General features: G+C 46.2%; 1 protein-coding gene across 1 annotated transcript in view; it reads left to right on the forward strand.

Moving 5' to 3' along the window:
* The window catches only part of DNMT3B (DNA methyltransferase 3 beta), a 37588-nt gene that overhangs the window by 4577 nt on the left and 20308 nt on the right, over positions 1-12703 (forward strand). The window contains exons 2-5 of the mRNA XM_006921713.2: positions 8597-8759; positions 9704-9765; positions 11315-11422; positions 12360-12485. Coding sequence (XP_006921775.1) covers positions 8603-8759; positions 9704-9765; positions 11315-11422; positions 12360-12485 — 453 coding nt within the window. The 5' untranslated portion in view covers positions 8597-8602. The remainder of the gene's footprint in view (positions 1-8596; positions 8760-9703; positions 9766-11314; positions 11423-12359; positions 12486-12703) is intronic.

Here is a 12703-nt window from a genome sequence, read left to right on the forward strand (position 1 = left end):
TGCCTGGGAGCTCCTATCCTAAGGTCAAGGGAATACATTTCCTTGGACCATCATCCCCCATGTGTTTTTTCTTGCTCTCATTCTATAACTCTTATTAATCAGATGTTGAGTCTCCTGGCCTGTTGGAATTTTCTTTGACCATCTGTCCTTAACGTTCTGTTTTCTAGGTGATATCCTCAACTTCCAATCCTGTATTTGAACTTTTTCCTTTTGTATTTTAAAGACTTCTTGTCCTACAAATTCCATTTGTAATGATGTCTTCGTCTTGTTTTTATTTCCCTGAGAATATTAATTCTAGTGTTTAGTGCTTCCTCCAATACTTATTTCTGAATATAGTTTTTTTCAGTTTTCATTTTTTTCACCGCTTTCATTTTTAATATTTACATTTTGAACTTTATCTTCATATTTGAGAGAGACCAAAATTGTCTGTGGGACTTGAAGGGTTTCTTTAAGGACAGTAACTTGAACTTGTCTTTGGGTCTTATAAAATCTGAAGGAAATTCTACATTATCAGATCTGTCTTATTCTCCAGAGCAGAGGATTATTCCAGTGCTTTGCCTGGGAGGTACAGGCCTGACTGGGAAGGTCTCAATCTGGCCATCAGTCCCTCCCCTCTGTCGGGTCTCCAGTGTTGTAGGCTGGGTGGAGGAGGTGGTTGCCTCTAGAACAGGCTAAGGAAGGGAACTGGGGGATACCTAACTATTTCTTTTCCATCCCTCCCTGCAGCCCCACCTTCTGAGGTTAATCGGGCCTCTTCCTAAGCAGCATTTGTTTCCAGTTGCATTTGCTTCCTGTTGCAAGTGGGCCACTACTGGGGCTGGACCTAGGCTCCTACTGGACTCCAGCTCCTGGAGAAGGGATGATACCTCTTGGTCGGTGTTTCCAGCAGCCAGCACAGTGCTGGGTCCTTGGCATTCTGGCTCCATGACTATGTGCTGTGACTTGACTAAAGCAGCAAAAATGGGCATTGCTCTGCCTGAGTGTCCTGTAGCTACAGCCTTGGAACCCACAGGAGATGTTGAGAGTGAACAGAAGGACCCCGGCTCAACCTGGGACACGGTGATAAATGAAGTATTAACTAGGCTGGATGCCTGAACGGGCAGGTGCTGTTGGCAGAGATTTTTCTGGGCTGTCCTGGGAAACATTGGATAATAGGGTTTGGAAAATTCTAAGCAAATGTGCATAGAGGTATGGGCAAAATCTTGTCCTCGTGAGCTCTTGGCAAAAGGGTATCTAGTGTAAAAGCAGTGTAAATTTTGGGGTGAACCACCCTTATTATCTTAGCTGTCTCCTAGCTTTCCTTTTTCCATACAGTGCTCTCCTAACCAGCTGGCTGCTCCACGAGGACAGGGAGCTGTCTGGCCTTTGTCTGCCTTTGATTCTCAGTACTGAGCTTGGTTCCTGAAGCACAGCAGAAACTCCTATCTGATGAATGCTTAAGAGTGGCCTTTCCCAGTGTCCTGATCTGTTCAAGGGTGTTATGGGTTGAGCCGTAAGCACTGTATAGAGTAAACTGCTCAATTTTAAATATAATTGTCGCCATTACCTAAGGCCACAAAGCTAGCAAGGAGTGGAATCTGGATTTAAATGCTGTTAAATTTCTTTTTGAGACCTTTGTCTCCACCTGGCTTGGACCCGCAGAACTGGCAGGATGCACAGATATGTTGGGTTAAGATGCTCTGGAGTACCTGCCAATGCCTGCTGCTTTGTCTGAAGCCTGCTGTACCACACTGTGTTGATTGAGATGGGCAGACCTGAAACTCTACCACCAGGTAACTGGCTAGTTTTTTAAAAAGTGGTTTATGTGAGATATGGGCTTTTAAGCCAATTTTAGTATGTAATTCCCTTTATTTTAACTTCACATAGTTATATTTTTTTTCTTGCGATGAGAACTTTTAAGCTCTACTCTTAGCAACTTTGAAATGTTCAGTACAGTATTAACTGTGGTCACCAGACTATATGTTATCTCATCAGGACTTATCTTAGAGCTGGAAGTTTGTACCTTTTGGCCACCTTCTCCCACTTCCCCCACCCCCACCTCTAATTTTTCCTTTGTATTGTGAAAATTTTATCTTTTTTTAAAAAATAAGTAATACACAAGGACTTATTTTCTGATTATGATAGAGATTATCTATAACTCCTCCCATACTAAAACAACTTGAAATACTGTCTAAATTTATTTGGGTGCAGAGCACATAGAAATCTAGGGACCAGAAGAGGGATTAGAAAGAAAACACAAACTCGGGGATGTTGAAGACCTTTAAGGAGAGAATCGACGAAACTTTTTATAAGGTCGGCAGGCTTGCCCTAGCAGGTATGAGCATTTATTTATAAAGCTACGATGATGGAAAGGGGTGGCATGGGATAAATAACAAAAGGAAAAGTGAGCCCAGAAACATCCTCTATATAGGATAACTTTATAAAAGAGTTGAGACAGTAGTTATTATAGGTATCTGGCTTTTCTTGTGGAGAAAAATGAGATTCTTACCTCATACCATATACAAAATAATACTAGGTTGACTAAACAAAGGAAGAAATGTTTCTTGGCCAGCAGTATTTTAAAGTCTGCTTTCTGACTCTAAAAGTAACATGGACATATGATAGTTGGTTCCCCCAAAAGCTATCTTCCTGAGAGACCTGACTTTTTAGAGTCAGAGAAAGAATGCTGGAGGAACATGGCTTATTAATGCATATGCTAACAAATGAACAAATGGGATTATATTGTTATACAGACTTTCTTTTCATTTAACATGGCTTCATCTAATGATAGTTACCTCATTCTTGGCCTCTCAGTAGTAGTCTTCAGTTTAGCTGCATGTAATTTGGCCATTCTCTTCCTGATGGTTGTTTATTGCAGCTTTTGCTATGATACACGGGACAGCAGTGACCATCCTTGCACACAGGTCTTGATGGGAACTTTGGGTTAGGTCTATTCATAGCAGTAGAATCCTGTGTAACAGGATATGGACACTTTGGCATTTTAGATCATACTGTCAGATTGCCATCTTAAAGGCTTAATTAATATCTCCACTGTGTTGGAATATAGATGGGTTGAGATGTAAGACATTGTAGCAATGAGTGCGGTACACCCCGCTGCGAGGCAGTAGCTTTTCAGAATATTGGTCTTTTTTCTTCCCTTACCTCCTTGGGAGAGCGCAGAGGGCTCTTTGGCTCTGGTTTAAAGGGCTCATTGCCATAGAAAACAGGAGTGGGCATGGCAGCTCCCAGATCCTGCTCTTTATGTTCCTTTACCCATCATTCTGAGTTAATCTTGGCTTCTTTCTCCACTTGCATACCCTTTCAAGGGGTTCACAAATAAATTGTAGGGGAAGGGGGCTAGTTGCTTCCATTTTGTTTATATGGGGTAGAAAGTTTGACTCCAAACTCCAATTTACGTTGCCATATCTGTTCAGATCTTTCTGTATGTTCCTAGCTTTTTAAAAAATAAATTATCTAAAAGGTAATTTATAAATTTATCCCAGCCCATTGACAAACATCTACGTGTTTATTAGTATTTTGCTATTATGAGCAATGCTGCAAGGAACATCCTCATAGCTAACTTTTTATGCTCGTCCAACTTGAGTCCTACTGAGATCAATTTTTTTGACAATTCTGATAAATATGCCAAGCCCCGGCCTTTACTATGTGAAGACAGTGGTGCATGTAGCCATGACCTAGAGGCACTGAGCAATTCTCAAACGCCTTCTGAATCATTGGAGATGAAGGGATGCTTTGCTTTGTGTGAGGCGTAGCTGGGAAGTGTCTGGCAAGATGGCTCACGAGAATGTAATTTCTATGTCTCTGGGTTTTTGTCATCTACTTTGGGATCCTTAGCACCAACCACCCAGGGAATGAAGTCACTTCATTTCACAGATGATAAAACTGGTGTTTGAGAAAAACACCGAGGGCCTTTGCGTTCCTGTTTTCCCGTAAATCTGATCTTTTCTGGAATTTGATAGAGATTCCTTATCAGGCAAGGGCAATGAACTGGGACCTTGTGCACAGCTACCAGATAGGAGGGCAGCTCATTTCTGGCCCTCTTACCTTTGTACATACCATCTGGCTGCCAGGGCGCCTCCCTGCCTCTTTACTCACCTGGGTGAAGCGTCCCTCCCTGGGCTTAACTTTTATAACCGTATTTACCACATGTTCTTAATATGTATTTAAGATCTGTCTCCTGGATTAGGCCCAAATCTCCATTCACTTAGTTGCTGTGTGAGCCTGGATAGGAGGTCTGCTGATCCGCTTCCTCTGAGCTTCAGGTTACTCATCTGCAAAATGGGGGATTGTAAGAGTAGCTTGATTTTTGGTGAGTAGTAATTGTTCCATCTCAGCTGTTCTTTTTTGAATCTTGGACAATTGGGAACAGCTAAAAAAGACTTGAGCTATTCCAGGGGAGGAATCAGAAGTCTAGATTTCCTTTCCACAAAGCCGAAGAGAAGGCATTTTAAATGGGGGGGTGGGGAGTGGGGTGGGGGATTTTTCAACCTTCCTTTTCATTTCACTGAATCTCTAAGCCCTGGAGGACTGATGGTGGGGCAGGGATGCTCAAGTCCTCCGCCCCCCCGCCCCATCATTCCCTTCATCCCCTCTTCTCGCATTGTGAGTTTAATTAACGCAGTTAACTTTTACAAGGTGCTGTGAAGTAGCTCTGCTGCTGGTGCCAGCCTGGAGGAAATGAATGACATCACTTCTCAGTTTTATGGCTAGGTGTGGGGGGCAGTTCCTGGGCCTCCTCCCTAAGTTTAATTGGGTGCCACCCACCCTTCTGTCTGCCACATTGCATTTGGACACGTCTGACCTGGTTCAGTCCAGACATAAGCACCCTGCACTAATGAGGCAGGGCCTTGCAGGGAGAACCTTGGAGGGTGAACCCACCCCACACTGCTGCCCACCCCTAAGTCACGTGCTGGACCCCAGACTCTGGGAAAGGGTCAGAGTTCACCCCGCATCAGGAGGTTAGATCATTACCTCCTGTGAAGGTAAACACTCAACTGGTATCATGTCCCTTAGCCAAAAAACTCCTGTAGCCCCTGTGATGGAGGATGTGTTGTTATCACTTTAATTCTCATTGGCCTTGTCTCATGCAGAACGCATGCCCTGGACTGCCTGGGCATGAGTGTTGGTGCTGTCACTTTGTTGGGTAACTTAATTCATCTGAGCCTGTTGAGAGCAGATTGATAACAGGACCTGCCTCAGGATGTGGTGGGGGTTAAGAGATGTTTGTACTGCCTTTAGCTCATAGTAGGGACCCAGAATTGTTAACTACAACAGCGGAGTGGCAAGGCATAGTTCAGGAGCTAGTATGCCAGCCACTCTGGAAAAATCTCATAGGAAGGTGTCAGTTTATCTTTTAGTTGGAATGATCATACTATGTATAACAGTTGGCTTGTGTTGAGGGCCACATTATCCTGGAAATGCCAATCTTGAATCACCAGAAGCCAAACTGAGATACATGGGATGATGAGGTGAGGGAGATTTGTATCTACCATTACACACCAAGCTCTGGTGCTAATTTCTTCCTGTTGCCAAGAGTATGTGGTTAAATTTGTGTGTTTTTGTTTAACTTCCCTGGACTCGCACTTCAGGTCACATTGATCGAGTATGTATTATGTTGTTTAACATATCTGTACCTCAGTTTGCCCATCTGTAAAATAGGGACAAGAGTATGTACCACATTTAAGGATTAAATGAGTGAATACAGATAAAGCATGGAAGTAAACACTGGAAAAAAAAAAGACTGTATTATCAGGTGAGAAGATTTGTGTATTTACTTAGGGACGGCCAGATTGTTACTTTCGTTAAGCAGAGGCTTGTGGGAGAAGCCTTTCTGGCTTTCGAGATAAAGTATTTGAAGTCTGAGTAATAAGGAGGCATGTGGTAGGGAGATGGGAGGGCTTGCAGGCTATGAAAACAGCAGTGGTACGCACCTGGAAGCTGGCTTTGTAGAATGTGGACAGGGGAGAGGACCTGAGCTCGGCATCTTTCAATCACGGGTGCAGATTCTAGACACTGGTGTGTGTTCTGGCAGTAAAATAGCCAGGACAGTTAATGTCATTGCAAACCCAGAGTGATGAAAACTACAGAGAAGGAATTTTTAATGAAATAATATTAAATTATGCCACTGGAAGGAGTATTTTACCTGCCCTGCTCACCCCAGGACACCCAGGTGATACTTAAAGCTGATTGGTTTTCATCCCTGAATCTTCCTCCAGGGCCCATGAGTCTGGTTCTAGGGACAGGAGAGTTTTTCTGAATGTCGAGATCTGGCTTTGGGAAGGTGCTCAGCTCACGTGTCTGTCAGGTGGGCTGGCAGCACAAGTTGGCAGTACTGAGACCCTGTGGGGAGGCCTTAGGTAGTTGATCATTGTTGGTTCTGGGCTGCAGGTTCTACCTGGGCCTGTCTAGTGACTGACCCAGTTAAGGGCTGTCTGAGGGAATCCTGTGTCCCCCAGATGAGAGAGAAGTCATGCCCCTTGATTCAGCATCTGACCTACCAGCTCCTGGCTAGAAACCCTATCTACCCCTCTCGCCTCCCTAGAGCTCCCCATGGAACCCTCCTAGTGTCTTGCACACTGGCCCAGCCTCCTATCTCCTGCCAGGTTGCCCAGGTTACTTAGTTCACTGGTTTGGCCTGGGAAGAAATGCAGGAAATTATTACTTTGAATTACACTCCAAGAGTTTTTCTGGGATTCCGGCTGCTTGGCCTTACAGGGATTGGCCACAGGTCAGCCAGCCAGCCTGTTCTACTTCCAGGTCAGCCTTAGGAGTACAAGGGGTGGATCAGGCTGGGCCACGCACTTCTTTCCCCAAGGGCTGGTGAGATTCCTTAATGTGCTGAGAAAAAAGAGACCAGGAACTGTGAATCTTCACGTATCTGGACTTCATGGAGTAAATACTATCTTGTGCTATGTATCAGTGTATACATTTATAACTGGAACAGTGTTTCTTTAACTTGCATATTAGTCACCCAGGGATCTTGGGAAACTGTCTATAGTGATTTAGTAGATATACGATGGTACCGAGATTCTTCAGTTCTAACCAGCTCCTAGGTGATTCCAAGCATGCTGGTCCTTGGGCCATAAGGAAATAGCAGACCTTTAGTTGCCCTACTCCCACACCTGGGGCTGGACTGTTGCAGAAGGTAGATCTGGGATCTCCTCACCACGTGACATTGGAAATCCACCTGGGGGCGCTGTAGGCCCCCTCAGACTGATTCCTACAGCGCCCTCTGGTGGGCATGGCACCAGCGTCACCCCTGCAGCCCCATAGCCTAGATGATGCTTCTAGAAGGTACCCTGAGAGGCTAGCGTTGGGTCATCTGGCTCTGCGAGTCATCTGACCCTACGGGTCATCATGGATTAGAGTCACATCCATCGCTGTGGTAAGTCCCCGAGGTGGAATGCAAGGGCCAGGAGTGCTTAGTGCCCATAGGCAGCCGTTTGCTGGGGAAGCTTTTCCTAAGCAGGGTTCCAGGCCATTAGAGTGAGGCACCAAATACCTCTGGAGCTGTTCGAGGGAAACTTAAGAAATAGGAGTCTGCAGGCCTCACTCTGTACCTAGGCTCTAATTTTGCCTTGGCACCCCCTCTTAGATGGGATTTTTGGCCTTGACCACTAGTCATGTCTGTGTCAGTTTTCCTTTTCTATAAAATGGGCCCACAATGACATTTGGAGTAAATGAGAGGAAGGTGCAGGTTCTTGCAGTCAACGAATGTTGTAGGCAGTGGGCCAGGTTGAAGTTCACACAGCCCTTCCACCTATGGGTGAAGACCTGGCCTGAGCTACTCTTAGCTGAATAACCCAGTGATGATGCAGTTTATAGGAGGGGCAGCAGTGGGGAGACAAAGGCCCTGAGTGGGATGAGGTTAGAGCAGATGGGCAGCATGCCCCCTATTAACTGCCCCAGTCCTTTGCCTGTGCCTCCTCCATCCTTTCCCTTCTTGGGAACTTGGGACTCTGAGCCCTAGCTGGTGAGGGAGGAGGGGAGTGAGTGACAGGCCAGCAGACCAATGGGTCCCTGAGGTTGGGGTTGGGCGGGGCTTGTGCTGCCATGGAGAGGAGAGAAGCTGTTCTGTGGGGGAGGAGGGGGCGGTGGGAAAAGGACCTGGAGATTGAGGGGAAGGGAGAGAGCAAACAAAGGGGTCAGGAGGGAAAATAATGCACTGGCTTCCTGAGGCCCTGAGGAGGCTGGGCAGGGAGAGGGGGCCAGGGGCAGAGGGGACCAAGGCTGGCGGCAGGCAGGCCGGGGCAGGCGGTTCCTAAATGGCATTGTTTGAAGTGGCCGGCTAATTGCACAGAGCAGCCTGAGCCTCAGACCACAGCCCAGCCCCCTCCTCTGTCCTGGGTGCTGGCATCTGAGCCTTCGGGCCGCCTGGCCACATGGAACCAAGTCCTGAGCTTCCGAGTTTGGTGAGGGGGCAGGCTATGGGGGGCAGTCTGGGCGGGGTCCTCGGGCAGGGGTATCATCCCAAGAATATGTCCCGGGGCTTCTCTTGGCTTGAGGACATAGAGCCATAGGTGGGAAGTTTGGGGATATGCTGCCTGCCTCAAGCCCTTGCTTCCCTGCTACCCCATTCATTCTGGCCCTCCTGCAGGAAACAATGAAGGGAGACACCAGACAACTCAACAGAGAGGAGGACGCCAGCGGGAGGGAAGACTCCATCATCACCAATGGGGGCTGCAGCGACCAATCTTCCGACTCCAAGGACGCACCCTCACCCCCTATCCTGGAGGCTATCAGCACCCCGGAGATCAGAGGTGGCCGGGCCTGTGGGGAGGAGGGGTGTGGCAGTCGCTGGGGACCACAGCTGGGACATGAGCCTTCCTCCGAGCAGGCTGCAGGCAGGCTGTGGGGAGAGCATCTGGTCCCTGACAACCTCTGCCACCCCCCGCCAGGAAGGTGAGAGGTTATAGGCAGAGCAAAGTCCATTCCTCATCCCTGTCACAGGCCCTGACCCTCCCTCCTTTCCTCTCACCTCAGCTGGGACTCAGGTGATGATCCTTGTCCTCTTCCAGTCACAATGGGGGTGGTCATAGCATAGGCTGTGGGGTCTTTGACCCCATCTGCTCACAACCGGGACTGTGATTATGCAGAAAGAAACACTCAGGCTGGAGGGGTGGAGGCTTGCTTCCTTTCCCAGCCTCTCTTCCCAATTCCCAGGTCAGATCACCTGGGATCCTCCTCCTGAGATATACTGACACAGCTGGTTAAAAAGACCCTGTATTGTCCCATCCTGTTGTTGAGCACTCCTTCAACTGTGCTGTCCAATAGAACTTTCTTCGAGGGTTAGCATTTGTTCTGTTTCTGCATCGTTCGCTACAAATAGCCGCTAGCCATATGTGAGCACTTGAAATGTGGCTGATGTGCCAGGCACTGGATTGTTCATTTAAGTATAGTTAGTGGCCACTGAATTGGGCAGCACAGTTCTGGAAGGAATCTGATGCCTTCTGTCACAAGAAGCATCAGTGTTGCTTTGGGTCCTAATATGTGCCTGGCCCTGCGCACTATTACCTTATGAGTACATTGAGGTGACAATAGTTACTGAGGGGAAAGGAGTTAACCCCTGAGGATGCCAATGGGCTTACTGAGATCTCAGGCTTTAGGCCAGAGAGGAGACCATCAGCAAAGGAAGACATGGCTACCACCCAACCTGGCGGCCGTCCTTACAAAGCACAGACTCTGCTTCTCCTTTCCTTCACAGGCCGCAGATCAAGCTCACGATTATCCAAGAGAGAGGTCTCCAGCCTGCTAAGTTATACTCAGGTATGGGTTCTACTTTCCCCTTTTCAGGGTTCAGGAGAATTCTCTTCAGCTTTCATTAAATGGGAACATGAGTCCCATCTGTACTGGTGCCCAATAAATACATGTTGAAGGACAAATTTGAATATTGCTAGGCACACAGAGGACTTTGAACAACCTCACTTAGGATGGCATTTGCTGCTGTTATATGCCAACTATTTTGAAATCATAGAAACTTATTTTACTAAATTAAGCACTTTTTACTAGATGCTTTTTGCACATTTTTTGAAATTATTTTCTCAATCTGGATGATCAAAAATTAAATTTCTAATGTAGCAAGCTGTCCTTTTATTCCTGGAGTGAGTCCAACTTGGTCATGGTATGTTTTGAATTCGATGTGCTTTTTAGCATCTATTCATGAATAAAATAGATGTGTGATTTTATTTCTTGTAATACTCTCTGGTTTTGATGCACATTGGAAAGAACTTGCTTAGCTTGTTTTAGGGATTTTTTTTCCCCGCAACCACCGTAATATCTTTTAATATGTGTTGCAATATTAAGGCTTCTGCTCGATCAGTTTTTTCCCCAAGTTACAGTTTTTCCATGTTTTTTTATTCCTGACATATTTATGCCTTCTTTTTTTCTTATTAACCATTCTAGAGTTTTGTCAGTTTGGTTGCTTTTTTCAAAGAACGAGTGTCACTCATTGGGGACAAAATCATGGATTAGAGTCACAGACAAGTGAAAGCTAGACCTCACAGTTTCTGTTCTGCTGGAGGGCAACCAACCAGTGGGCACCAGACGATGGGGACAGTGTGCGTGCTGGATCAGAGGCCCAGGACACCTATTCTGGTTAGATAGTTACCAGTAACAGTAATGAAATCTGAGCATTTCCTCTGTGCCCAGCCTTGGGTGATGCAAGCTTTGATTCTCACTATATCCCTGTCATGTCCTAATGGAAGTACTATTGTTCCAGTTTTAAAGAGAGGAATAGACTCAAGGCCACACAGTTGGCAAGTGTGAAAAGTCAAGTTCTTAACACTCCATCCAGACCTCGGGCCATTCACCGCTGCTCTAGTTTTTGTGCTCAGTTTTTTTTGGGTTTTGGTGTGGTGTGCTACATGGGATGCGCAATAAGGGGGTCTTTGTGACTTCACACAGAATTGGTGCCATTTCTTCCTGGTCATTGTATCAGGAAGCATCTCCTTTGACCCTACAGTTTCTCTCAGATGCTGTTAATTGTGAAAATTGAGCAGGTTTCCCTGCCAGGCATAGCCACATCAGTCTAAGGTGTAGATACAAAAGAAACCTTCATGATGCATATTGCATTCATACCATTTCTTGGTTTTCTGATTCCACTGGGATTTTATCTTTCAATCATGTCTTGAATTCACGATCCCATGGGGCGAGGTATTGTAAAATCTTTTTGGAACAAAATAGGGTAGTTAAATATTTTTAGGTCTCTTGGACCAATATTAAGATTGTTTTCCATATGACTGGCTGTTCATTTCTAAACTATTTTGGTTATATGATTTTATGACATCCTGAAGCTCATAATGTTTCCTTTATAAAGGACCTGACGGGCGATGGAGATGGTGAAGGGGAAGATGGAGATGGCTCTGACACTCCAGTGATGCCAAGACTCTTTCGTGAAACCAGGACTCGGTCAGAAAGCCCAGCTGTAAGTCCCCACCCCTAAGCCAAGGCACCTCCAACTACTCATACGCCTGTATAAAAAAATCATGTCTTGGATTTCCCTGAGGGGAACTTTGAAGAGAGAGGTGAGCAGCTGTTTTGAAATTGGAAAAATGACAGCAAGGCTCATGAACTATCATTGTGAAAGTTTTCTTTCACATGGCAATTTTTAAACTCTTTTTTTTTTTCTTTTAGAACAGTCTTAAAAGTGCTCCGGGGTGATAGAATTGGCAGATGGATGGCTCAGTGCCAGTTACCTATGGAAGTCACTTCTTTGGGTAGATTCTGTGACTTTGTTAGTGATCCGGAAATGGGAAGGCATTTATTTATTTATTGCTCATGGTCACCTAGTCTGCTGGAGAGCTGGCTAACACTTGTGACCATTGCAGGTGCAGTTTATAACCACACTCTGCTAGGACATGATGTATACCATCTTCTTTTTTACAGATGAGAGAAGAGTCCAGTAACGTACCCAAGGTTCAACATTAACTCTTACGTGTAGGATTTGAACACAGGTCTACAACATTAAAGCTCATGCCATTTAGAGAAAAAAGCCTAAGGGCTTCTCATCCATCTTGAGGATCCAGTACTTTGCTGAAGAATGCAACAATCGTTCTAATGCTTTTTGGAAAAAAAAATGGTTTAGAGTAAACTTGGATTTTATTTTTCAGTTCAATTTGCAGGTGCCAGTTTCAGCTGTGACAGGCAGTGAGATCTGCTATGGATTGTCCGGCAGCCCTGCTGGCCACCCTGACCCCTTATTGCACAAACTGGGGAGTTTTTGGTGGGCAGTTACCAGTCCAGAGACCCCTTCCCCCACTTAATCACCTCATGCACTTTTATTGATCTGTCCTCGGGCCCCTGCCCGAGACCTCGTGCCTGCAGTCACCAAAGGCCTCGTGCTTATCCTCTCTTGCTTTCAGGTCCGAACCCGAAATAACAACAGTGCCTCCCGCCGGGAGAGGCACAGGCCCTCCCTACGTTCCACCCGAGGCCGGCAGGGCCGCAATCACGTGGACGAGTCCCCCGTGGAGTTCACAGTTACCAGGGTTGGTTCCCCAGATGGTCAGACCCCTGCATCCCCATCTCTGATTGGAAGATCTTCCTGTCACTGTACCACGGAAAGTGGCCAGTGTATAACCCTAACCTGCTTCTGTTCTTCACACTCTTCTCCTTTTCAGGGTCTTGCCTTTCCTTTCTCTCCTGGGTGCTGGGTAAGCTTCTCTTAAGCCTGATGACTTCTCTTCTGGCCTGATCCTGGGTGGAA

Source organism: Pteropus alecto, unplaced genomic scaffold, assembly GCF_000325575.1.
Source record: "Pteropus alecto unplaced genomic scaffold, ASM32557v1 scaffold45, whole genome shotgun sequence".
Lineage (NCBI taxonomy): Eukaryota > Metazoa > Chordata > Mammalia > Chiroptera > Pteropodidae > Pteropus > Pteropus alecto.